The sequence below is a fragment of the Carcharhinus amblyrhynchos genome, chromosome 2 (genome assembly GCF_965287045.1).
Source record: "Carcharhinus amblyrhynchos chromosome 2, sCarAmb.v2.hapA, whole genome shotgun sequence".
In the NCBI taxonomy this organism is placed as follows: Eukaryota; Metazoa; Chordata; class Chondrichthyes; order Carcharhiniformes; family Carcharhinidae; genus Carcharhinus; species Carcharhinus amblyrhynchos.
In genome coordinates, this window is record NC_137325.1 from 151,186,079 (window position 1) to 151,213,998 (window position 27,920).

Sequence of the window (27,920 nt, forward strand, 5' to 3'; positions counted from 1 at the left end):
CAGAGCTGGGCTGAGAGGTGGCAAATGGAGTTTAATGTGGAAAAGTGTGAGGTGGTTCACTTTGGTAAGAGTAACAGGAGTACAGAATATAGGGCTAATGGAAGGGCTCTTGGTAGTGTCGATGAGCAGAGAGATCTTGGTGTCCATGTGCATAGATCCCTGAAAGTTGGCATCCAGGTTGATAAGGTTGTTAAGAAGGCGTACGGTGTATTAGCTTTTATTGGTAGAGGGATTGAATTCCGGAGCCGTGGGGTCATGTTACAACTGTACAAAACTCTGGTACGGCCGCACTTGGAGTATTGCGTCCAGTTCTCGTCGCCTCATTATAAGAAGGATGTGGAGGCATTGGAAAGGGTGCAGAGGAGGTTTACCAGGATGTTGCCTGGTATGGTGGGAAGGTCTTATGAGGAAAGGCTGAGGGACTTGAGGTTATCTTCGTTAGAAAGAAGAAGGTTACGAGGTGACCTAATTGAGGCATACAGGATGATCTGCGGATTAGATAGGGTGGAGAGTGAGAGCCTTTTTCCTCAGATGGTGATGGCTAACACGAGGGCACATAGATTTAAATTAAGGGGTGGTAATTATAGGACGGATGTCAGAGGAAGGTTCTTTACTCAGAAGGTAGTAAGGGTGTGGAATGCCCTGACTGCAGCAGTTGTGGACTCGCCAACTTTAAGGGCATTCAAATGGTCAGTGGATAGGAATATGGATAACATTGGAATAATTTAGGTTAGAGGGTCATTAGATTGGTTCCACTGGTCGGCGCAACATTGAGGGCCGGTGGGCTTGTACTGTGCTGTAATGTTCTGTGATCTATTTTTCACCGTGAATACCGAGGTAAAATATTTATTCAGCACCTCTGCCATTTCTACCTGTTCCGCACAAACTTTTCCCGCTTCACATTTTATAGGCCCTATTCCTTCACATCTCATCCTTTTACTCTTCACATATTTGTAGAAGGCCTTGGGGTTCTCCTTAATCTTACCCACCAAGGCCTTCTCATGACCCCTTCTGGCTCTCCTAATTTCCTTTTTAAGTTCCTTCCTCCAACCCGTATACTCTCGATCCTTAACATCGCCTAGCTCTCTGAACCTTCTGTATGCCTTTCTTTTCTTTTTGACTAGTTTCATTGCAACCTTCGTGCACCATGGTTCCCGTAACCTACCAAAACCTCCCTGTCTCATCGGAACATTATCGTGCAGAGCTCCAGACAAACATTCCTTGAAAATCCACCACCTTCCTTCGGTACTTTTCCCCAAGAATACCTCCTTCCAATTTATTTGTCTAATTTCCTGCCTGATGGCTTCATATTTCTCCTTACTCCAGATAAACACTTTCCTAGCCTGCCTGATCCTATCTCTTTACAATTGTATCGTGAAGGAAATAGAATTATGATCGTCATCCCCAAGATGCTCTCCCACTGAGAGATCCGACACCTGTCCAGGTTCATTAGCCAGTACCTGATCGAGTACAGCCTCTCCTCCTGTAGGTTTATCCACATACTGTGTCAAGAAACCCTCCTGAACACACCTAACAAACTCCTCCACATCCAAACCCCTTACCCTAGGGATATTCCAATCGATGTTTGTAAAATTAAAGTCTCGCATCATGACAACTCTGTTATTATTACATCTCTCCAGGATCTGTTTCCCTATCTGCTCCTCTACTTCCCTGTTACTATTGGGTGGCCTATAGAAAACACCCAGCAAAGTTATCGATCCCTTCCTGTTCCTAACTTCCACCCATAGAGACTCCGTAGACAATCCCTCCACAGCGTCCACCTTCTCTACAGCCGTGATACTATCCCTGATAAACAGTGCCACTCCCCCCCTCTCTGTTGCTTCCCTCCCTGTCCTTTCTGAAACATCTGAAACCCGGCACCTGAAGTTCCCAGTCCTGTCCCTGAGACATCCAAGTCTCTGTAGTGGCCACCACATCACATTTCCAAGCATCGATGCATGCTTTAAGTTCACCACCACAGTCCTGGCGTTAAAATAGACATATCTCAAACCTTTGGTCTGAGTGCTGCCCTTCTCCATCACCTGTCTATCCTCCCTCTTACACTGTCTACAATCCTTCTCCATTTGCGAGCTACCCTCCTCCCAGTCACCTCAGCTCGATTCCCTCTGGTATATGGTAGTGACTTTTAAGGGGTGTCTTGACAAATACATGAAAAAGATGGGAATGGAGGGATATGGCCCTTGGAAGGGTCGGGGTTTTAGTTCAGACAGTGAGTATGGTTGGTACAGGCTTGGAGCACCCAAAAGTGTGTTCCTGTACTGTAATTTTCTTTGTTTTTTGTTTATCAGGCTGATTCCTGGGATGGCAGGTCTGTCACATGAGGAGAGACTAAGTCGGTTAGGATTATATTCACTGGAGTTTAGAAGAGTGAATGGGAATCTCATAGAAACTTATAAAATTCTAACAGAGTTAGACAAGGTAGATTCAGAAAGAATGTTCCCAATGATGGGGGAGCCCAGAACTTGAGGTCATAGTTTGAGGATAGGGGGTAAATCTTTTACAATTGAGTTATAGGTTCAGAGAGATATAGAGGTTTACAGCATGGAAACTGGCCCTTTGGCCCAACGTGTCCATGCTGCCCTTTTTTTTAAAAAACCCTCAGCAAATCCCAATTGCCCGCATTTGGCCCATATCCCTCGATACCCATTGTACCCATGTAACTCTCTAAGTGCTTTTTAAAAGACGAATTTGTACCCGCCTCCACTTCCAGGCACTCATAATAAGACCATAAGAACTAGGAGCGGAGTGGGTCATCTGGCCCCTCGAGCCTGCCCTGCAATTCAATAACATCATGGTTGATCTTTTTGTGGACTCAGCTCCACTTACCTGCCTGCTCACCATAACCCTTAATTTCTTCACTGTTCAAAAACTTATCTATCCTTGCCTTAAAAACATTCACTGAGGGAGCCTCAACTGGGCAGGGAATTCCACAGATTCACAACCCTTTGTGTGAAGAAGTTCCTCCTCAACTCAGTCCTAAATCTGCTCCCCCTTATTTTGAGGCTATGCCCCCTAGTTCTAGTTTCACCCACCAGTGGAAACAACTTCCCTGCTTCTATCTTATCCATTCCCTTCACAATCTTTTTTGTTTCTGTAAGATTTCCCCTCATTCTTCTGAATTCCAATGAGTATAACCCCAGTCTACACAGTCTCTCCTCATAAGCCAACCCTCTCAACTCTGGAATCAACCTAGTGAATCTCCTCTGCACCCCCTCCAGTGCCAGTATATCCTTTCTCAAGTAAGGAGACCAAAACTGTACACAGTACTCCAGGTGTGGCCTCACCAGCACCTTATACAGCTGCAACATAACCTCGCTGTTTTTAAACTCCATCCCTCTAGCAATGAAGGACAAAATTCCATTTGCCTTCTTAATTACCTGCTGCATCTGCAAACCAACTCCTTGAGATTCCTGCACAAGGATACCCAGGTCCCTCTGCACAGCAGCATGCTGCAGTTTTTTACCAATTAAACTATTTTGCTGTTATTCTTATCAAAAGGGATGACCTCACATTTGCCAACATTGCACTCCATCTGCCAGACCCTCACCCACACACTTAGACTATGTATATCCCTTCGCAGACTTTCAGTGTCCTGTGTACACTTTGCTCTTCCACCGATCTTAGTGTCAACTGCGAATTTTGACACTTGGTCCCCAATTCCAAATCATCTGTGTAAATCTCAAACAATTGTGGTCCAACACTGATCCCCGAGGCACACCACTAGTCACTGATCACCAACCAGAAAAACACCCATTTACCCCACCCTTTGCTTTCTGTTAGTTAATCAATCCTCTATCTGTGCTAATACATTACCCATAACACTGTGCACCTTTACCTTACGCAGCAGTCTTTGGTGTGGCACCTTGTCAAATGCCTTCTGGAAATCCAGATACACCACATCCACAGATTCCCCATTGTTCACTGCGCATGTAATGTTCTCAAAAAATTCTACCAAATTAGTCAAACATGACCTGCCCTTCATGAACCCATACTGCGTCTTACCAATGGGACAATTTATATCCAGATGTCTCACTATTTCTTCCTTTTTGATAGATTCAAGCATTTTCCCTGCTACAGAAATTAAACTAACTAGCCTATAGTTACCTCCCTTTTGTCTAGCTCATTTTTTAAACAGTGGCATCACATTTGTTGTTTTCCAATCTCCGGGAACCATCCCAGAGTCCAGCAAATTTTGGTAAATTACCAGTAGTACATTTGCTATTTCTCCTGCCATCTGTTTTAGTACCCTGGAATGCATTCCATCAAAACCAGGAGACTTGTCTACTTTTAGCCCCATTAATTTGCCCAACACTGCCTCTTTTGTGATAATGATAGTTTCTAGGTCCTCACCTGTCATAACCTTCCTTCATCAATTTTTGGCATGTTATTTGTGTCTTCCACTATGAAGACCGACACAAAATACCTGTTCAGTGCCTCAGCCATTTTCTCATTTCCAGTTATTACATTCCCCTTCTCACCCTCTAAAGGACCAGTGTTTACTTTAGCCACTCATTTTCATTTTATATATTTGTAGAAACTTTTGCAGTTTGCTTCTATATTCTGAGCTAGTTTAACATAGAACATAGAACATTACAGCGCGGAACAGGCCCTTCGGCCCACAATGTTGCGCCGACCAGTCTTATTTTTAAAAAAAAACATTGACCCTCTAATCTAAACCAATCCCTTTTCGTCCATAAACCTATCCACCAATCTCTTAAACGCCCCCAAACTAGGCGCATTTACAACTGCAGCAGGCAGGGCATTCCAGTCCCTCACCACCCTCTGGGTAAAGAACCTGCCCCTGACATCCGTCCTATAACTACCCCCCCTTAATTTAAAGCCATGCCCCCTCGTGCTAGATTTCTCCATCCGAGGAAACAGGCTATCACCATCCACCCTATCTAAACCTCTAATCATCTTATATGTTTCTATAAGATCCCCTCTTAGCCGCCTTCTTTCCAGTGAAAACAACCCCAAATCCCTCAGTCTCTCCTCATAGGACCTCCCCTGCATACCAGGCAACATCCTGGTAAACCTCCTCTGCACCCTCTCCAAAGCCTCCACATCCTTCCTGTAATGTGGGGACCAGAACTGCACACAGTACTCCAAGTGCGGCCGCACCAGAGTTGTGTACAGTTGCAACATGACGCTGCGACTCCTAAATTCAATCCCCCTACCAATAAACGCCAAGACACCGTACGCCTTCTTAACAACCTTATCCACTTGATTCCCAACTTTCAGGGATCTATGTACACATACACCTAGATCCCTCTGCTCCTCCACTCTATTCAAAGTCCTCCCGTTAGCCCTATACTCAACACATCTGTTATTCCTACCGAAATGGATTACCTCACACTTCTCCGCATTAAACTCCATCCGCCACCTCGCGGCCCAGCTCTGCAACCTATCCAAGTCACCCTGCAAACTTCGACACCCTTCCTCACAATCTACCACACCTCCGACTTTGGTGTCATCAGCAAACTTACTAATCCACCCAACTATACCCTCATCCAGATCATTAATAAAGATTACAAACAGCAGTGGCCCCAAAACAGATCCCTGAGGCACACCACTCGTAACTGAACTCCATGATGAATAATTACCATCAACCACCACCCTCTGTCTCCTATCTGCTAACCAATTCCTGATCCAAGTACCTAAATTACCACCAATCCCATACATCTGCATTTTCTGCAGAAGCATACCATGGTGAACCTTATCAAACGCCTTACTAAAATCCATATATACCACATCTACTGCCTTACCCCTATCCACCTCTTTGGTCACCTTCTCAAAGAACTCAATAAGGTTAGTAAGGCACGACCTTCCCGCTACAAAACCATGCTATCTCTAATCAATTCATTACTCTCCAAATAACTATAAATCCTATCCCTAATAATTCTTTCTAAAACCTTACCCACTACAGAAGTAAGACTCACTGGTCTGTAATTCCCAGGGAAGTCTCTGCTCCCCTTCTTAAACAATGGGACAACATTCGCTGTCCTCCAATCTTCCGGTACTATACCAGAGACCAACGACGACCTGAAGATCAGAGCCAGTGGCTCTGCAATCACCTCTCTTGCCTCCCATAGAATCCTAGGGTAAATCCCGTCCGGACCAGGGGACTTATCTATTTTCAACCCATCTAGAATATCCAACACATCCTCTGTATCAACTACAATACTTTCTATTTTACACCCCTTCACCCCAGTGACCTCCTCAGCTACATTCATATCGTCCTGCGTGAACACCGAAGAGAAATAATGGTTCAATGCCTCTCCAATCTCTTCCGGTTCCACACACAACTTCCCCCTACTGTCTGTAACTGGCCCTAATCTTGCCCTAACCAACCTTCTGTTCTTGACATACCTATAGAACGCCTTAGGATTCTCCTTAATCCTATCAGCCAAAGTCTTCTCATGCCCTCTTCTAGCCCTTCTTAACTCCCTCTTCAACTCCCTCCTAGCCAATCTAAAGCTTTCTACTGCACTACTCTCATAATCCATTATACTTTTCTTTATAGCTTTCTTCGTGGCTTTCTGCTGACCTTTAAAGATATCTCAAACAAGGTTCAGTTGGGTTGCTTCAGGGTTACAAGGTAGCTAGAAATGAGTTGAAGAAAGGGCTTAGGAGAACTAGGAGGAGACATGAGAACTCCTTGGCGGGTCGGACAAAAGAAAATCCCAAGGCTTTTTACTCTTATGTGACAAATAAAAGAATGACCAGGATGAGGTTAGAGACAGTAAAGGATAGTAGTAGGAACTTGTGCATGGAGTCAGAAGAGATAGGTGAGGCGTTGAATGAATACTTTTCTTCAGTGTTCACCAAAGAGAGGGGCCATGTTTTGAGGATGAGAGTGTGATACAGACTGATTGGATGGAGGAGGTAGATAGAACATGGAACATAGAAAAACTACAGCTCAAACAGGCCTTTCAGCCCACAAGTTTCACCGATCATATCCCTATCTACTAGGCTTACCTATAACCCTCAATCCTATTAAGTCCCATGCACTCATCCAGAAGTCTCTTAAAAGACCCTAACGAGTTCGCTCTCACCACGATCGACAGCAGTCGATTCCACTCACCCACCATCCTCTGAGTGAAAAACTTACTCCTGACATCTCTTCTGTACCTACTCCCCATCACCTTAAACCTGTGTCATCTTGTGGCAGCCATCTCAGCTCTGGGATAAAGCCTTTGGGAATCCACCCGATCAATACCTCTCAACATCTTATAAACCTCTATCAGGTCACCTCTCATCCTTCATCTCTCCAAGGAGAAAAGACTGAGCTCTCTCAACCTATCCTCAAGAGGCATGCCACCCAATCCAGGCAACATCCTCGTAAATCTCCTCTGCACCCTTTCAATAGCTTCCACATCCCTCCTGTAATGAGGCAACCAGAAGTGAGCACAGTACTCCAAGTAGGGTCTGACTAGGGTCTTACAAAGCTGCAGCATTATCTCCCAGCTCCTAAACTCAATCCCTTGATTAATGAAGGCCAGTGCACCATACGCCTTCTTAGCCACATCCTCTACCTGCGAGGCCGATTTAAGAGTCCTATGAACTCGGATCCCAGGGTCCTTCTGATCCTCTACACTGCTAAGAGTCTTATGCTTGATATTATACTCCTTCATCCCACTTGACTTGCCAAAATGGGCCATTACACATTTATCTGGGTTGAAGTCCATCTGCCACTTCTCCGCAAAGTCTTGCATCCTATCTATATCACGCTACGACTTCTGACTTCCCTCCAAACTATCCACAACACCACCAATCTTCGTGTCATTGGCAAACTTACCAACCCATCCCTCCACTTCCTCATCCAGGTTATTTATGAAAATGACAAATGGCAAGGGTCCCAGAACAGGTCCCTGGGGCACTCCACTAGTGACCGACCTCCATGCAGAAAAAGTGACCGACCTCCATGCAGAAGAAAGGTTTCTGAGGGAAGATGTATTGTTAATTTTGAAAAACCTGAGGGGGGATAAGTCCCCTGGGCCAGATGGGATACATTCTTGGCTACTTTGGGAGGCAAGAGATGAGATTGCGAAGCCTTTAGCTTTGATCTTTGGGTCCTCACTGTCCACAAGAATAGTGCCAGAGGACTGGAGAGTGGAAAACGTTGTTCCTTTCTTCAAGAAAGGAAATAGGAATGACCCTGGTAATTATAGGCCAGTTAGTCTTAAATCGGTGGTCGGTAAGTTAATGGAAAGGGTCCTGAGTGATAGGATTTATGACCATTTGGAAAGATGCAGTTTAATCCAGGATAGTCAGCATGGTTTCATGAGGGGTAAGTCCTGCCTCACAAATTTGATTGAATTCTTTGAGGAGGTAACTAAGTGTGTGGACGAAGATAAAGCAGTTGATGCCGTATACATGGATTTTAGTAAAGTGTTTGATAAGGTTCCCCATGGTAGGCTCTTGAAGAACATAGAACATAGAACATCGAACACTACAGCATAAACAGGCCCTTCAGCCCACAAGTTGCGCCGATCATATCTATACCTACCAAGCCATAGAACTATCTGTAACTCCCAATGCCATTAGATCCCAAATACTCATCCAGAAGTCTTTTAAAAGACCCCAGCGAGTTCGCCTCTACCACCACCGAGGGCAGCCGATTCCACTCACTCACCACTCTCTGAGTGAAAAACTTTCCCCCAACATCTTAGGCCGCCTTCACGACACACGGCAGCGCAGAGTTGCTGAGCAGAGACTGATAGCCAAGTTCCGCACACATGAGGACGGTCTCAACAGGGATCTTGGGTTCATGTCACACTATCTGTAACCCCCATGACTTGCCTGGGTTTGCAAAACCTCACTCACTGTGCTGTCTGGAGACAATACACATCTCTTTAACCTGTGATCAGCGCTCCTTCCACACACATTGTCAGCCACTTTAGGACTTGAACAGCAGGTTAGGTGTAAAGATTCGCATTCTAATCAGTAATCTCTAAACTGTCTGTGCTTTATATGCTCTGTCCAAGGCCAGAACTCTCCATTCACCTGACGAAGAGGGAAACATAAGAACATAAGAACATAAGAAATAGGAGCAGGAGTAGGCCATCCAGCCCTTCGAGCCTGCCCCGCCATTCAATAAGATCATGGCTGATCTGTCGTGGCTCAGTTCCACTTTCCCGCCCTCTCCTCATAACCCTTAATCCCCTCTCTTAACAAAAACCCATCAACTCGCGTCTTAAAAATATTTAGCGAGGCAGCCTCCACCACTTCAACGGGCAGAGAATTCCAGAGATTCACCACCCTTTGAGTGAAAACCTCGAAAGCTTGTGCGTTTACTATCAAATAAATCAGTTGGACTAAAACCTGGTGTTGTCAGACTTTTTACTGTGTTTACCCCAGTCCAATGCCGGCACATCCACATCATGTCTCATAGAAGACAGAGGGTGGAGGTGGAAGGAAAATTTTCAGACTGGAGGCTAGTTACCAGCAGTGTACCACAGGGATCAGTGCTGGGTCCTCTGCTATTTGTGATTTTTATCAATGATTTGGAAGAGAGGGCTGAAGGGTGGGTTAGTAAATTTGCTGATGACATCAAGATTGGTGGAGTAGTGGATGAGATGGAGGGTTCTTGCAGGCTGCAAGGAGACATTGATTGGATGCAGAGCTGGGCGGAAAAGTGACAGATGGAGTTTAACCATGATAAGTGCGAGGTGATTCATTTTGGAAGGACAAACTTGAATGCAGATTACAGGGTCAATGGCAGGGTTCTGAGGAATGTGGAGGAACTGAGAGATCTTGGGGTTCATATCCACAGATCTCTGAAGGTTGCCACTCAAGTGGATAGAGCCGTGAAGAAGGCTTATAGTGTGTTAGTGTTTATTAACAGGGGATTTGAGTTTAAGAGCCATAGGGTTATACTGCAACTATACAGGACCTTGGTGACACCACACTAGGAATATTGTGTGCATTTCTGGTCACCTCACTGTAAGCAGGATGTGGAAGCATTGGAGAGGGTGCAGAGGAGATTTACCAGGATGCTGCCTGGTTTGGAGTGTAGGTCTTATGAGGAAAGGTTGAGGAAGCTGGGGCTTTTCTCTTTAGAGCGGAGGAGGATGAGAGGTGATTTAATAGAGGTTTACATGATGATGAGGGGGATTGATAGAGTGGACGTGCAGAGACTATTTCCTCGGGTGGATGTAGCTGTTACAAGGGGACATAACTATAAAATTCATGGTGGGAGATATAAGAGGGATGTCCAAGGTAGATTCTGTACTCAGAGAGTGGTTGGGGTGTGGAATACACTGCCTGCTGTGATGGTGGAGTTTGACACTTTAGGAACTTTCAAGTGGTTATTGGATAAGCACATGGAGCACTCCAGAATGATAGGGAGTGGGATAGCTTGATCTAGGGATTGGACATATTTCGGCACAACATTGAGGGCCGAAGGGCCTGTACTGTGCTGTAATGTTCTATATTCTATGTTCTAATCCTCTCAGTTCCCACTAATCTTTGTCATTTTGTATGCATTTTCTTTCAACTTGATACCCTCCTCTATTCCCTTTGATCTCCATGGCTGATTGTCTCTTTGCTACAGTCCTTCCTTATCACTTTTGCTGAGTACTGTGAAAGATCACTTTGAAAGTCCTCTGCTGTTCCCCAGTTGTCCCACCATAAAATTTTTGCTCCCAGTCTACCTTAGCCACCTCCTCCCTCATCCCTTTATAGTCTTCTTTGTTTAAGCACAAGACACTGATATTGGATTTTACCTTCTCACGCTCCATCTGTATTTTAAATTCTACCATACTGCGATTGCTTCTTCCGAGAGGATCCCTAACTGTAAGATCATTAATTATTCCTGTCTCATTACACAGGACCAAATCTATGATAGCTTGTTCCCTTGTTCCATTACATTCTGTTCAAGGAAGCTATCGCAGACACGTTCTATGAACGTCTCCTCAAGGCTGCCTTGACCAACTTGGTTTGACCAATTGCTATGTAGATTAAAATCCCCCATGATAATTGCTGTACCAGTTTTACACGCAGCATTTATTTCTTGTTTATTTCTCGTCCCACCAACGTGTTATTATTTGGTGGCCTATAGATTATGCCTATCAGTGACTTTTTCTCCTATTTCTAATTTCCACCCAAATGGATTCAATCTTTTTTGCCATAGAACCTATATCATCTACATTATCACTCACCACGATCTGTGTGAAAAAAATTGCCCCTCTGGACACTTTTGTATCTTTCCCCTCTCACCTTAAACCTATGCCCTCTAGCTTTGGGAAAAGAATGGAGAGGTGAGGAGAAATAAGAACATAAGAACATAAGAAATAGGAGCAGGAGTGGGCTGTTTAGTCCCTCGAGCCTGCGCTGCCATTCAATAAGATCATGGCTGATCTGAAGTGGATCAGTTCCACTTTCCTGCTTTCTCCCCATAACCCTTAATTCCCTTGTCTATCTGAAACCTATCTACCCGTGACTTAAATATATTCAGCAAGGCAGCCTCCACCACTTCAACGGGCAGAGAATTCCAGAGATTCACCACCCTTTGAGTGAAAAAGTTCCTCCTCAACTCCGTTCTAAACTGCATCTCCCTTATTTTGAGGCTGTGCCCTCTAGTCCTGCTATCCTTTCTAAGCGGAAAGAATCTCTCTACCTCTACCCTATCTATCCCCTTCATTATCTTATATGTCTCTATAAGATCCCCCCTCAGCCTTCTAAACTCCAACGAGTATAGACCCAGTCTATTCAATCTCTCTTCATAGGCCAACCCCCTCATCTCCGGTATCAGCCTAGTGAACCTTCTCTGCACTCCCCCCAAGGCCAATATATCCTTGCGCAAGTGCGGTGACCAAAACTGCACACAGTACTCCAGCTGCAGCCTCACCAGTACCCTGTACAGTTACAGCAAGACCTCCCTACTTTTATATTCTATCCCCCTCGCTATAAAGACCAGCATCCCATTCGCCTCCTTGATCACCTGCTGCACCTGCAGACTGGGTTTTTGCGACTCATGCACAAGAACCCCCAGGTCCTTCTGCACCGTAGCATGCTGCAGCTTTTCGCCTTTTAAATAATAATCCCTCCTACTATTATTCCTGCCAAAGTGGATAACGTCACACTTGCTAACATTATACTCCATCTGCCAGGTCCTCGTCCACTCACTCAGCCTATCCAGATCCCTCTGCAGACTTTCCACACCTTCCGCGCAATTTGCTTTTCTACTCATCTTCATGTCATCAGCAAAAATTTCTTCTCCCAGAGGGTGGTGAATGTGTGGAATTCACTGTCACAGAAGATAGTTGAGGCTAAATCGTTTGATTTCAAGAAGGAATTAGATATAGCTCTTGGAACTAAAGGGATCAAGGGGTATCGGAGGAAGGGGAATCAGGATATTGCATTTGATGATTCCAGATTTTTTAAAAAATTCAAATTCCACCACTTGCTGTGATGAGATTCGAACCCGAGTCCCCAGAACATTGCCCTTGGTGTCTGGAATACTCGTTCCTTTTCTCCCAAAGAATGTATTGCACTGGAGAGACCGGACAGAGATGATTCTTAATGATGTTGCTGGACTGGAGAATTTTAGTTCTGAGGAAAGGTTGGTTCGGCTAAGCTGGTATTTTGGAGATAGGGAAGGCTGAGAGAAGATTAAATTGAAGTGTATAAAATTCTAATGGTTGAGGTGGATGGGGATGATGACCCCTTAGTCAAGAGGTTCAAAACCAAGAGCCATTGCTTTTTGGAAAGGGGTTTAGAGGGGGATTCAATGAGAATATTTTCACCCAGAGGTTGCTGATGTTCTGGAACTCACTCCTTGCATTGATGAGGTGGCAGACTTGTACGTATATTTGAAATGGCATAAACTGCAAGATCACAGGGCAGGAACTGAAAAGTAAGGTTCGGCCGGATGGCTGTTTGTCAGCCAGCACAGAATGATGGACTGAACAGCCTCCTCTGTGCTGGCATTCTTTCTGATTTTATGACCTGGAAGCCATTGCCTTTAAGGGTGTCTCTTCAATGTTGCTAATGTGACTGTTTCTACCATATCCTCTGACAGTGCATTTCAGGCACCCGCCACTCTCTGCGTGAAAAACCTCCCCGCACATCTCCCTTAAACTTTCCCCCCTCACCTTGAACCTATGCCACCACCCCTCCCTGTGTAATTGACACTTCCACCCTTCGTGATTAAAGGTGGCTCCTGCCCTTCACCTCTGGAACCTGCTGAGAGACTGGCAGTGGTTCAAATGGTCTCCCACATGACAAGAGTCCCACTCAATGTCAGCAAAGTGGCAGCAGAGGCAGGAAGTTGCCACAGGTTGGCCAATTAATTATTTTAATTGACTAGGCATTCATATTCCTACTGTTGTGAATGTTCAGTGGCAATCAGAAGATGTCAGTTCCCCCTCTTGATGCTCACCAGCACCATGGTACGAGCCCTTCAGTTCATCTCCAGAAGGCTGGTAACATTCAGAATAATGATACTGTTCCCTTTCTCTATATGAGCATTTCTTAAATCCCTTGTTTGGAGTTTAATGCAGACGAGTGTGAGGTATTGCACTTTGGAAGGACAAACCAAAGTATGACATACATGGTAAATATAAGAACATAAGAACATAAGAAATAGGAGCAGGGGTAGGCCATCTAGCCCTTCGAGCCTGCCCTGCCATTCAGTAAGATCATGGCTGATCTGAAGTGGATCAGTTCCACTTTCCCGCTTTGTCCCCATAACCCTTAATTCCCTTGTCTATCAGAAATCGATCCACCTGTGACTTAAATATATTCAACGAGGCAGCCTCCACCACTTCAATGGGCAGAGAATTCCAGAGATTCACCACCCTTTGAGTGAAGAAGTTCCTCCTCAACTCTGTTCTAAATTGGCCCCCCCTTATTTTGAGGCTGTGCCCTCTCGTTCTGGTATCCTTTCTAAGCAGGAAGAATCTCTCTACCTATCTAGCCCCTTCATTGTCTTGTAAGTCTCTATAAGATCTCCCCTCAGCCTTCGCAACTCTAACGAGTACAGACCGAGTCTATTCAATCTCTCTTCATAAGCTAACCCCCTCATCTCCGGTATCAGCCTGGTGAACCTCCTCTGTACTCCCTCCAAGGACAATACATCCTTCCGCAAATGCGGGGACCAAAACCGCACACAGTACTCCAGCTGCGGCCTCACCAGTGCCCTGTACAGTTGCAGCAAGACCTCCCCGCTTTTATATTCTATCCCCCTCGCTATAAAGGCCAACATTCCATTCGCCTTCTTGATCACCTGCTGCACCTGCAGACTGAGTTTTTGCTATTCGTGCACAAGGACCTCCAGGTCCCTCTGCGCTGTAGCATGCTGCAGCTTTTCACCCTTTAAATAATAATCCCTCCTACTATTATTTCTACCAAAGTGGATAACCTCACATTTGCTAATGTTATACTCCATCTGCCAGGTCCTCGCCCACTCACTCAGCCTATCTAGATCTCTCTGCAGACTTTCCACGCCCTCCACGCAATTTGCTTTTCCACTCATCTTCGTGTCATCAGCAAATTTTGTTACCCTACACTCAGGCCCCTCCTCCAGATCGTCTATGAAAATGGTAAATAGTTGAGGCCCCAGCACCGAACCCTGCGGCACTCCACTAGTCACCAACTGCCCAGCAGAAAAGCACCCATTGATTCCAACTCTCTGCTTCCTGTTAGATAATCAATCCTCAATCCATGCTAACACCTTACCCCCAACTCCGTGCACCCTAACCTTCTGCAGCAACCTTTTGTGAGGCATCTTATCGAACGCCTTCTGGAAATCTAAAAACACCATATCCACCAGTTCCCTTCTGTCTACCGCACTAGTCACATCTTCATAGAGATCCAATAAATTCGTCAAACACAACTTCCCCTTCACGAATCCATGCTGCGTCTGCTTGATCAAACCGTTCTTTTCTAGCTGTCTTGCTATTTCTTCTTTGATGATGGATTCTAGCATTTTTCCAATTACGGACATTAAGCTAACCAGCCTATAATTCCCTGCCTTTTGTCTGCTACCTTTTTCAAACAGCGGCGTAACATTAGCTGTTTTTCAATCCTCCGGCACTTCCCCAGAGTCCAGCGAATTTTGATAAATAATTACTAAGGCATCCACTATCACCTCTGCCATTTCTTTCAGAACCCTGGGATCATTCCATCCAGTCCTGGGGACCTGCCTACCTTCAGTCCCATTAGTCTATCAAGCACTACCTCTCTAGTGACAGTAATCGCATTAAGGACCTCCTCCTACCATCGTTCTATCTTTAATATTCGGTAAGCTATTTGTGTCCTCCTCTGTGAAGATTGACACAAAAACCTTTAAAGTCTCAGCCATTTCTTCGTTACCCACCACTAAATCCTCCCTCTCATCCTCCAAGAGCCCAACATTCACTCTAGCCAGCCTCCTCTTCTTTATATATTTGTAAAAACGTTTACTATCATTTTTTATATCTAGTTTGGCTTCATAGTCTATCTTTCCTTTCTTTATCGCTTTCTTAGTCATCTTATCTTAGAGACGTATAAGATAATGAAGGGGATGGATAGGGTAGAGGTAGAGAGATTCTTCCCGCTCAGAAAGGACAGCAGGACTAGAGGGCACAGCCTCAAGATAAGAGGGGGAGCAGTTTAGAACGGAGTTGAGGAGAAACTTCTTCACTCAAAGGGTGGTGAATCTCTGGAATTCTCTGCCCGTTGAAGTGGTGGAGGCTACCTCGCTAAATATATTTAAGACACGGGTAGATAGGTTTTTGGTAGGCAAGGGAATTAAGGGTTATGGGGAGAAAGCAAGAAAGTGGAACTGATCCACTTCAGATCAGCCATGGTCTTATTGAATGGCGGGGCAGGCTCGAAGGGCTAGAAGGCCTACTCCTGCTCCTATTTCTTATGTTCTTATGTTCATTCTTTGTTGTTTTTTTAAATCTTTCCCAATCTTCTAATTCCCCACTATTTTTAGCCGCTGTGAACACATCGGCTTTTAATTTAATATTCTCCTTTATTTCCTTAGATAACCACGGCTGGTTATCCCTTTTCTTACAGTCCTTCTTTACCATCAGAATATATTTCTGCTGAGTACCGAAAAAGATCTCCTTAACAATCCTCCACTGTTCCTCAGCCGTCCTACCAACCAATCTGCACCTCCAATCTACGTTCGCCAATTCCTCTCTCATCCTATCGTACTCCCCTCTGTTCAAACAAAGGACACAGGTTCGGGACCCTACTTTCTCATCCTCCATCTACATCAGAAATTCAACCATACTATGATCACTCGTCCCAAGAGGATCCCTCACAAGAAGATCCCTAATTCTACCTGCCTTGTTACACAGTACCAGATCTAAGATAACTCGCTCCCTTGTAGGTTTCGTTACATACTGTTCAAGGAAACTATCCCGACAGCATTCCAAGAACTCTTCCTCAAGCCCACCGCATGTGACTTGAGTCAACCAATCAACACGCAGATTAAAATCCCCCATAATTATCACTGTTCCGTTTCTGCATGCATCAATTATTTGCTTGTTTGTAGCCCGCCCCACCTCAAAGTTATTATTTGGGGGCCTATAGACCACACCCACCAGCGAAATGGTAGGACACTAAAGAGTGTAGTAGAACAAAGGGTTTTGGGAATACAGATACATAATTCCCAGGTAGACAGAGTCATAGAGTGCTTTTGGAACTTTATAAATCAAAGTTGTTGTTTGTCCATCGTCATCAATGAGACCTCGACACCATTAGTCATTTTGAGGCTGGTTGCCGTGTGTCCGAAGACGACTTATCAGGCCAATTCCGGCACGGATTGTCCTGGCACATACTGGATAGGCTTGTGTAGACACTGTAGTTGTTGCGCTGGTGGATCTGGACTTGCGCAGCTCGTGCTTAAGTTGTGCTTCAGCAATACACCTTGCTTCGTGAGCTTGACAGCCTTTGTGGATGAGGCAGTGCCAGGTAGGGCAGCTTTGTGCCAGCATTTCCCAGGTGGTCATGTCAATGTCAAGCGACTTCAGGGGGGCCTTGAGTGTGGCTTTGTAACGTTTCTTCTGCCCTCCATGCGAGTGTCTTCCAGCAGAGAGTTCCCCAAAAAGGAGCTGCTTGGGTATGCACTCGTCTGGCATATGGATGACATGACCTTCCCACCGGGTCTGCGCTCTCATCAGCAGTGTGTGGACTGATGGTAGACTTGCACGAGAGAGAACTTCAGTGTTTGGTACTTTGTCTTGCCATCTGATGCGTAATATTCAGCGAAGACAAGTCATGGGACTTTATAAGTCCCTTGTCAGACCCCACTTGGAGTACTGTGCACAGTTCTGGTCACTTCACTACAAGAAGGATGTGGAAGCTATTGAGAGGGTGCAGAGGAGATTTACAAGGATGTTGCCTGGATTGGGAGGCATGCCTCATGAGGATAGGTTGAGGGAGCTAGGTCTCTTCTCCCTGGAGAGACGAAGGTTGAGAGACGACCTGATAGAGGTTTATAAAATGTTGAGAGGAATAGATAGGGTGGATTCTCGGAGGCTATTTCCCAGGGCTGAAATGGTCGCTACGAGAGGACACAGGTTTAAGGTGCTGGGAAGCAAATACAGAGGAGATGTTAGGAGTATGTTTTTCACTCAGAGGGTGGTGAGTGAGTAGAATCGGCTGCCGTCAGTGGTGGTAGAGGCGAAATTGCTGGGGTCTTTTAAAAGGCTTCTGGATGAGTATATGGGATCTAATGGCATTGGGAGTTACAGATAGTTCTGTGGCTTGGTAGGTATGGATGTGATCGGTGCAACTTGTGGGCTGAAGGGCCTGTTTGTGCTGTAGTGTTCTATTTTCTCTGTTCTATGATTGAGCTGTCTTGCATGCCTTCGATACACAGTCCACGTTTCACAGGCATACAGGAGGGTAGTGAGTACCACAATGCTGTAGACCTTCAGTTTTGTTGCTGGGCTGATTCCTCGATGTTCCCATACAGTGGAGCGCAGTCTACCAGAAGCAGAACTTGCCTTTGCTATTCTGCAGTTAACTTCTGTATCAATAGTCACTGCATGGGAGAGGGTGCTGCCAAGATAAATGTACTGGTCCACTGCCTGTAATTTCTGCCCTATGATTGTGATTATGGGTTCTGTGTACGGTGCATGAGGAACAGGCTAGTGCCTGACTTCGGTCTTTTTAATGTTGATGGTGAGTCCAAAGTTGTCACAAACCGTGGAAAATTTGTCCGTACTGACTTGCATCTCTGGCTCTGAGCCAGTATACAGGGCGCAGTCATCGGCAAAGAGGAAATCTTTCAGAACAGTCTCCTTCACTTTGGTAATAGCTTGAAGTCTCCTCAGGTTGAAAAGCTTCCCATCCACTCTGTACTTGAGGCTGATTCCAGCAACACTGTCCTGGAAGGCATCATTCAGCATGGCAGTAAACATCATGCTGAACAGTGTGGGTGCGAGCACACAGTCCTGTTTGACACCATTGGTGACTGGGAATGCCTCAGAGGACTCTTTGCCATCCAGTACACTGGCCATCATGCCATCATGGAACTGGTGCACCATCTGAATGAATCTGGGGGAGGCAGCTGAACTTTGACATGTTCCTTCACAGGCCTTGTCAGCTTACAGTGTCGAAGGCTTTTGCGAGGTCAACAAATGTTGTGTAGAGCTCACGATTCTGCTTCTGACACTTCTCCTGAAGTTGGCGCGCAGCAAAAATCATGTCTCACTACCTTTGCGGAAGCTGCACTGTAACTCTGGAAACAGGTCCAGCTCCAGACGATTTAGCAGGACTCTTGCCAGGGATTTTCCTGTGATGGAGAGCAGCGAGATTCTTCGGTGGTTGTTGCATACTTGCCGATTGCCCTTCCTCTTGTAGAGGTGTACGATGGAAGCATCTTTAAGTTCCTGAGGAATGGATCCTTGCTTCGAAAAGGACTGGAACAACTCGGTGAGCTTCTTGAAAAGTACAGGACCAGCAGCTTTGTAGATCTCTGCGGGTATGGCATCTGCCCCTGGGGCTTTGCCATTGGATAGCTGGCTGACAGCTTTTGTGACTTCGGCTACTACCGGTGGGTCATCCATGGCGCTGTTGATATCAACCTGGGGAATCCTGTCTATTGCCTCATCGTTAATAGATGACGGTCGGTTGAGGATGGCTTCAAAGTGTTCAGCCCATCCCTGCAGGACCTGAGCCTTATCTGTAATGAGAGTTGTACCATCTGTACTCAGGAGGGGGATGTCCCGAGAGATTGAGGTCTGTAGAGAGAACATAAGAACATAAGAAATAGGAGCAGGAGTAGGTCATCTAGCCCTTTGAGCCTGCTCCGCCATTCAATAAGATCATGGCTGATCTGTCGCGGCTCAGTTCCACTTTCCCGCCCTCTCCCCATAACCCTTAATGCCCTCGCTTATCAAAAACCCATCAACCCGCATCTTAAAAATATTTAGCGAGGCAGCCTCCACCACTTCAACGGGCAGAGAATTCCAGAGATTCACCACCCTTTGAGTGAAGAAGTTCCTCCTCAACTCCGTTCTAAACCGCCCCCCCTTTATCTTGAGGCTGTGCCCCCTAGTCCTACTGTCTTTTTTGAGCGGGAAGAGCCTCTCCACCTCTATCCTATCCATCCCATTCAACATCTTATAAGTCTCAATGAGATCTCCCCTCATTCTTCTAAACTCTAACGAGTACAAGCGTTGAGGGCTTCATAGAACCATTTCAAGTCGTTTCTGTCAGCATATCTCTGTATTTCATCTGCCTTGGAGCTCAGCCAGGCATCCTGCATTTTACGCAGTTTATTCTGGACTGTCCTGCGAGCACTGGTAAAAGCATTTTTCTTGGCAGCTGAAGATGGGTCATTCTGACAGGCCTGATGGAAACGGTGCTTTTCAACAAGTAGAGCCGTATCTCCTCATCATTCTCATCAAACCAATCATGCTGCTTGCGGGTGGAGGGCCCGAGCGTCTTCAATGCAGATGTATGGATAGCATCCCTGAAGCGTTCCCAGTCGTCCTCAGTGCTGCCTGTGAGGTGTAGGTCAGCAAGCTTGATTTCTAAATCTTCAGCCAGTGCTGAAGCGATGCTGGGGTTCTTTAGCTTGGCCGCATTGATTCTTTTCATATCTTTACTTCCTTGTGGTCGTCTCTTGGGTCTGATGCGGAGCCTCATTTTGGGGACAATGAGCCTGTGATTTGTCCAGCAGTCAGCATCACACACGGCCTTGGTCACTCTGACATCCTGCCTGTCTTTTCTCCTGACAATGACATAGTTGATAAGATGCCAGTGCTTAGAGCGGGGGTGCATCCAGGAGGTCTTGTTACAGGTAGGCAGACGGAAGGTTGTGTTGGTGATGAGGAGGTCGTGTGCTGCACAGGTCTTCATTAAGAGTAGGCCATTACTGTTACACTTGCCCACTCCATGCCTCCCAATGACTCCCTGCCAGATTGCAGAGTCACACCCTACTCTTGCATTGAAATCGCCAAGCAAGATCAGCTTGTCGGTACTGCTCACTGCAGATAGTAGGGCGTCTAGTTCTTCGTAGAACTTGTCTTTCATCTCATCCGGGTCATTCATTGTGGGGGCATAGGCGCTGATCAGGGTGGTTTGACTCCTGTTATGTAGCGGAAGCTGTAATGTCATAAGCTGGTCGTTCACACCCTTGGGTAGACTATCAAGTTTCCGAACAAGGTGACTCCTGACGGCGAATCCAACTCCAGCATCATGACGTTCATCACTGGGAGTGCAGAGGAGGTTTACTAGGCTGATACCGGAGTTGAGGGGGTTGAGCTATGAGGAGAGGCTGAATAAACTGGGCTTGTACTCGTTAGAGTTTAGAAGAATGAGGGGAGATCTCATTGAGACTTATAAGATGATGAATGGGATGGATAGGATAGAGGTGGAGAGACTCTTCCCGCTCAAAAAAGACAGTAGGACTAGGGGGCACAGCCTCAAGATAAAGGGGGGGCGGTTTAGAACGGAGTTGAGGAGGAACTTCTTCACTCAAAGGGTGGTGAATCTCTGGAATTCTGTGCCCGTTGAAGTGGTGGAGGCTGCCTCGCTAAATATTTTTAAGATGCGGGTTGATGGGTTTTTGATAAGAGAGGGGATTAAGGGTTATGGGGAGAAAGCGGGAAAGTGGAACTGAGCAGCGACAGATCAGCCATGATCTTATTGAATGGCGGGGCAGGCTCGAAGGGCTAGATGGCCTACTCCTGCTCCTATTTCTTATGTTCTTATGTTCTTATGCCATGACCGCTCCAGAAAAAAATTTATCCACCTCCAGTTTCAGTCAACTGGCCTACGTTGGCAAGACGAGTTTCGCTCAGGACTGCAATGTCAATGTTGTATTTTGCAAGCTCTCTGGCAACTAAGGCTGTTCTTGTCTCTGGTCTGTCTACTGTAGGGTTGCGCAAAAGTGTGCGCACGTTCCAAGTGCCAATGGTGAGCAGTGTCACCTTGTGTTTTATTTTGTTTGTTCGATCGCAAGATGGGATCACCGCCAGTCACGGTAAACTGGCCAGGGTGTAGTGAAGCAGGCAATGTTTAGGGCACCTTTTCTGGCCTCTTCCTCATTCTACGGAGGTGAGCAGTACGTTCCTGCAGAGGACTGCTCAGTCACCCAGGTAGACGCTGAGCTCCACTGCTGCTTCGCTCAGTGAGAAATGACCATTAGACCTGAGCCGCCTATGTGCAGGTCCATGACGGCGCGGGCTTGTTGGGCCAAAGGGCCTGTTTCCCGTGCTGTGTTGTTCTTTGCTCTTTGACTACAGCTCCCAGTGTATCCACACCTGCTGCTTTGCCACTCGCCCATCGCCACGGGGCTTCAAGGGCTGAACAGGACACTGATGATGAAGATAATGGTGTCGAGACTAGCCCTTGATTTGGATTAAAGTGAGGGAGAGTTGCGCAGCATCAGCCTCACTCTCTCTTCCCAATTCCCATCTAGATCCAGTGGCAAGACAAGAGTCAAGACGGCGGGAGGTGGGACTAGGTGCAGTGGATGACCAGGACGTCTTCTGTGTCTTGTCCTGCTCTTCATGTTCCACGAAATTGTGCGGAGGGTGTGGAGAGTCTGCAGAAGGATCTAGGTAGGCTGGGCGAATGGGCCAGGAAATGGCAAATGGAATTTAATGTTGGCAAGTGTGAGGTGGTCCACTTTGGTAGGAAGAACGGTAGGAAGGATTATTACTTACGTGGCGAAAAACTGCAGCAGGCGACGGTGCAGAGGGATCTCGGGGTCCTTGTGCATGAGTCGCAAAAACCCAGCTTGCAGGTGCAGCAGGTGGTCAGGAAGGCGAATGGGATGCTGGCCTTCATAGCGAGGGGGATTGAATATAAAAGTAGGGAGGTCTTGCTGCAGCTGTATAGGGCATTGGTGAGGCCGCAGCTGGAGTACTGTGTGCAGTTTTGGGCGCCGTACTTACGCAAGGATATTTTGGCCTTGGAGGGAGTGCAGAGGAGGTTTATTAGGCTGATGCCGGTGTTGAGGGGGTTGAGCTATGAGGAGAGGCTGAATAAACTGGGCTTGTACTCGTTAGAGTTTAGAAGAATGAGGGGAGATCTCATTGAGACGTATAAGATGATGAATGGGATGGATAGGATAGAGGTGGAGAGACTCTTCCCGCTCAGAAAGGATAGTAGGACTAGGGGGCACAGCCTCAAGATAAAGGGGGGTGGTTTAGAACGGAGTTGAGGAGGAACTTCTTCACTCAAAGGGTGGTGAATCTCTGGAATTCTCTGCCTGTTGAAGTGGTGGAGGCTACCTCGCTAAATATTTTTAAGACGCGGGTTGATGGGTTTTTGATAAGAGAGGGGATTAAGGGTTATGGGGAGAGGGCGGGAATGTGGAACTGAGCCACGACAGATCAGCCATGATCTTATTGAATGGCGGGGCAGGCTTGAAGGGCTAGATGGCCTACTCCTGCTCCTATTTCTTATGTTCTTATGACACTTGCAGAGACTACCTTCTTGATCTTTGGACCTTCCATTGATCTCTTCTGCTCAATCTGCCGGATTCTGTCTTCACATGCTGGGTTAGACATCTCCCTATCTCGCTGAGGGTTGAGACCCATCGGCTACCCTCACCTGGTTTAGCCGGCTTGTCAAGGCCGTTGCCCGGGGTGTGGCCGCTGTCGCATGCTAACAGCTACAGGGAGCCACAGGTGAGAGCTGAGTGGCAGGTGGGGACCAAAGATGGACAAACCGCCCTGAAAGGACACAACATGTTCCCCCACCAAAGGTATTACCCCTCCCTGACACCCCATACACGCCCATAAATCAAAGTATTGAGTATAAGAGTTGGAATGTTGTATAAGGTTGTATAAGGTTGTATAAGGTGAGGTTGTATAAGACATTGGTGAGGCCGAATTTAGAGTATTCTGTATAGCTTTAGTCACCTAATTACAGGAAGGATATTAATAAGGTTGAAAGAGTGAAGAGAAGGTTCACAAGGATGTTGCCGGGACTTGAGAAGCTGAGTTACAGAGACAGATTGAACAGGTTAGGACTTTATTCCCTGGAGTGTAGAAGAATGAGGGGAGATTTGATAGAGGTGTATAAAATTATGATGGGTATAAATAGAGAGAATGCAAGCAGCTTTTTCCACTGAGGCTAGGGGAGAAAAAAACTAGAGGGCATGGGTTAAGGGTGAAGGGGGGAAAGTTTAAAGGGAACATTGGGGGGGCTTCTTCACACAGAGAGTGGTGGGAGTGTGGAATGAGCTCCCGGATGAAGTGGTGAATGTGGGATCGCTTTTAACATTTAAGAAAAACTTGGATGGGTTCATGGATGAGGGGAGTGTGGAGGGATATGGCCCAGGTGTAGGTCAGTGGGACTCGGCAGAAAAATGGTTCAGCACAGATAAGAAGGGCCAAAGGGCCTATTTCTGTGCTGTAGTGTTCTATGGTTGATTGTAATTCAAATGATGATATTTTTTGCTTTGTTAATAATGTATCTCTATTTGAATAGTGAAAGGTCGAACCAATCTTAAAATTAGAGGGAAGTACTTGGCACCTGACAGCTTTGGAATTTGCTCCTTGAAATCCACTGGAAATCAGACACAATCCCATTCCCAGGAAGCATCTCCCAGTAGAAATAGTTCGAGTGTGGCCTCCTACAGCTCAGCACCCAACAGCCCGCTGCCAACCAAGGTATGTTTCTGTGAGTTGTAATGCTGAAATTGACAATGAGAACTGCACACAGCGTTCCTTCGCGTTAAACTCTTTCAATCAACCTGTGACCATCAGAGCGAATGACAAGTGAATTTCTTGCTTAATTACACTCCCATTGGTACAAGTCTGTCGTAAGCAGCTGAACTAACAAATACAGGGTTGCATTTATTTACTATTTTGAAGATAGAAAAATATTTTCAGAAAAGTTATCAAGGAAAACTCTGTACTGTGCTATGTAAGAAGATATCAGGCCAGGTCAGCATCTATTGTCCACCCCCTAATTGTCCGAAGAAGGTGCCTTCTTGACAACTGACTGACTATTTTAGAGAGCAGTTAAGAGTCAACCATCTTACTTTAGGTGCAGAGTCGAAAAGAGGTCAGGTAGGGTTAGGAGTGGCAGATTATGAAGGGAATAGATAAGACAGAAGCAGGGAAGTTGTTTCCACTGGCAGTGAAACTAGAACTAGGGGGCATAGCCTCAAAATAAGGGAAGGCAGATTTAGGACTGAGTTGAGGAGGAACTTCTTCACTCAAAGGGTTTGTGAATCTGTGGAATTCCCTGCCCAGTGAAGCAGTTGAGGCTACCTCATTGAATGTTTTTAAGGCAAGGATAGATACATTTTTGAACAGTAAAAGAGTTAAGGGTTATGGTGAGCGGGTGGGTAGGTGGAGCTGAGTCCATGAACAGATCAACCATGATCATATTGAATGGTGGGGCAGACCCGAGGGGCCAGATGGCCTCCTCGTGCTCCTAGTTATGTTCTTATGGTTCACTCCAGGTATGATTCCAGTGACCCACTAGGTGGCTTTTAGTAAAAAAAACATTTTATTTAGCAACACAGTTAAAATATAATAGAAAGAATTGTCATAACTTTTACTAATTGAAATACTTAAACATGACAAGGTACAATTCTTTACAGCCAGCTATTTCTATTAGTTCCAATATAAGCAATATCCCCAAAGATGTAAACTTCTCGACAGGATCACTTAGCAAAATGCACAGTCTTATATGGGTTACTAGTCTTCTAACCTTTTAACACTTCTAAACAGAGGAAACTGAGAAATACCTGACTTCTGACATGAAGACAGCAGGCTCTGGAGAAAAACCTGTCCTTAAACAGCAGAATCCCAGTGAGAGAGTGAGTGAGGAAGCACCTCTTGTCTTTTTCAGACCTCTGGAGAGAGAGATATCCATGTTTTAGCAGGTCCCAGACTTCAACTTTTAGAAAGAGAGTGAGGGGGAGAGAAAGTGTGGCTGCTTCTTTCAAATTATAGATTTTAATCCCAAAAGGACCCCCAATTTTGATCAGAAACCTCAAGGTTAATATATACCCCAACTGTTTTTTATCTTGGCATTATGACATTAGTGTGATCATAAGGTGTTTCACTCCAGGTGTGAATCTATTGATCCATTAGGAAGTTTTTATTAAAACAAACTTTATTTAACAGCATAGTTTAATAATAACAAACAAAAATTAGCATAACTTTTAACAATTGAAATACTTAAACATGACAAAGATATAATTCATAACTGCAAGCTATTTCTATTAGTTCCAATTTAAGCAATATTCCCCATAGCCATAAACTCCTCTTTAAAATCGGTTAGCAAAAATGCAAAGGCTTACATGGGTTGGTAGGCCTTAAGTCTTTTAATACCTCGGATACAGAAAGACACCTGTCTTCTGATTGTCAGACAGCATCCTCCAGGGGAAGATCTGCCTTCACACAGCAGAACTCTAAATGAGAGGGGGGGAGGGGTTGGGGGAGGAAGAAAACACCTCTTGCCTTTTGTAGACCTCTGAAGAGAAATACCTATTTTCCAGCAGGTCCCAGACTTCATTTTCCAGAGAGAAAGTTCTGTTGCTCCAATGAAATACAAGGAGCAGCTGCTGCTTGTAACTCTGTAAGCTTAGCCCTGCCTATTCACATGACTTTCTCCTGTCAATTATTCTAATTAAACCCAACTCCAAAACCCCAGGGGACAATCCTAAAAGTAATGAAAATGCATTAGCTCAGATGAAAACAAACAACCCAAAAATTATGAGCTGTTATTCTGCCTCAGTGTGTGGGCTGCAGGTGGCGCCGTAATCAGAGCTGAAATATAAAACAGTCCCTTCACAAGAAACATGACATGCAAACATTTCTTAAAGATATAATATCATCACATGTACAGGCTGGAATTCTATCATTCCACCCGCCACTGAAATCGGAGCGGTTGAGGGGTGGACAGTGGGAAGATTTGTTCACCTCAGGTGGGATTTTCCAGTCTTGGATTAATCAAGGCCGTAAAATCCCACCCGGAGACTCAAAACATAACCTCTATTTCTCTCTCTGTAGATGTCACCAGACCTGCTGAGTTTTTCCATTATATTTTGTTTGATTTTGGTTGCAGCATCTCTGACTGAGTTGGCCAAATTGGAAGGCTGGACTTGGCCTCAGAGTGTTGCATGTAATTGTACGTTTGTACACAGCTCCCTTTTAACTTGTGGGTGATTCGATTTTAAAAAAATAATTAGAGGCAAATCTTCAGACTTAACCAAGATAAAGGTTAGTTTATTATAAAACACTATCTGGTTGGGTTAGTTTATTATAAAACACTATCTGGTTGGGTTAGTTTGTTATAAAACACTATCTGGTTGGGTTAGTTTATTATAAAACACTATCTGGTTGGGTTAGTTTATTATAAAACACTATCTGGTTAGGCACACTATTTGCACCCATCTGGTTCACGAGTGTCCTTTAGGGAAAGAAATCTGATGTCTTTACCCGGTCTGGCCAACATGTGACTCCAGAGCCACAGCAATGTGATTGACTTTCAACGGCCCTCCTAGGACAACTAGGGATGGGCAATAAATGCTGGCCCAACCAGTGACACCCATGCCCCACAAATGAATAAAAAATTCTAAGTTACTTACACTAAGTGTGAGGTGATACACTTTGGAAGGAGTAATTTGACAAGGAAGTAGTCAGTGATAGGGGAGGGAATCTATGTGTGGAGCCAGAGGAAATAGGCGAGGTATTAAATGAGTACATGAGTAAATGAACATCAGTATTCACCAAAGAGAAGGACTTGCTGAGATCAAAAAGGAGGAGGTATTGGGGTTCTTCAGAAACAAAGAACAAAGAAAATTCCAGCACAGGAACAGGCCCTTCAGCCCTCCAAACCTGCACTGACCATGGTGCCCGACTGAACTAAAACCCCCTACCCTTCCGGGGACCATATCCCTCTATTTCCATTCTATTCATGTATTTGTTAAGACATCCCTTAAAAGTCACCATCGTATCTGCTTCCACTACCTTCCCCACCAGCAAGTTCCAGGCATCCACTACTCTCTGTGTAAAAAATCTGCCTCGTACATCTCCTTTAAACCTTGCCCTTCACACCTTAAACCTGTGCCCCCTAGTAATTGACTCTTCCACCCTGGGAAAAGGCTTCTGACTAATCAATCTGTCCATGCCTCTCATAATTTTGTAGACTTCTATCAGATCGCCCCTCAACTTCCGTCGCTCCAGTGAGAACAAACCAAGTTTCTCCAACCTCTCCTCATAGTTAATGCCCTCCATACCAGGCAACATCCTGGTAAACCTTTTCTGTAACCTCTCCAAAGGTTCCACATCCTTCTGGTAGTGTGGTGACCAGAATCGAACACTATATTCCAAGTGTGGCCTAACTAAGGTTCTATAAAGCTACAACACGACTTGCCAATTTTTAAACTCAATGCCCTGGCCAATGAAGGCAAGCATGCCGTATGCCTTCCTGACTACCTTCTCCGCCTGCATTGCCACTTTCAGTGACCTGTG

The 27,920-nt window shown here is 45.5% G+C and overlaps 1 protein-coding gene across 1 annotated transcript in view; it reads left to right on the plus strand.

Annotated features, from left to right (window-relative positions):
- Window positions 1–27,920, plus strand: part of LOC145359643 (microtubule-actin cross-linking factor 1, isoforms 6/7-like) — a 163,427-nt gene that overhangs the window by 106,066 nt on the left and 29,441 nt on the right. The window contains exon 12 of the mRNA XM_080214354.1: window positions 23,917–24,098. Coding sequence (XP_080070480.1) covers window positions 23,917–24,098 — 182 coding nt within the window. The remainder of the gene's footprint in view (window positions 1–23,916; window positions 24,099–27,920) is intronic.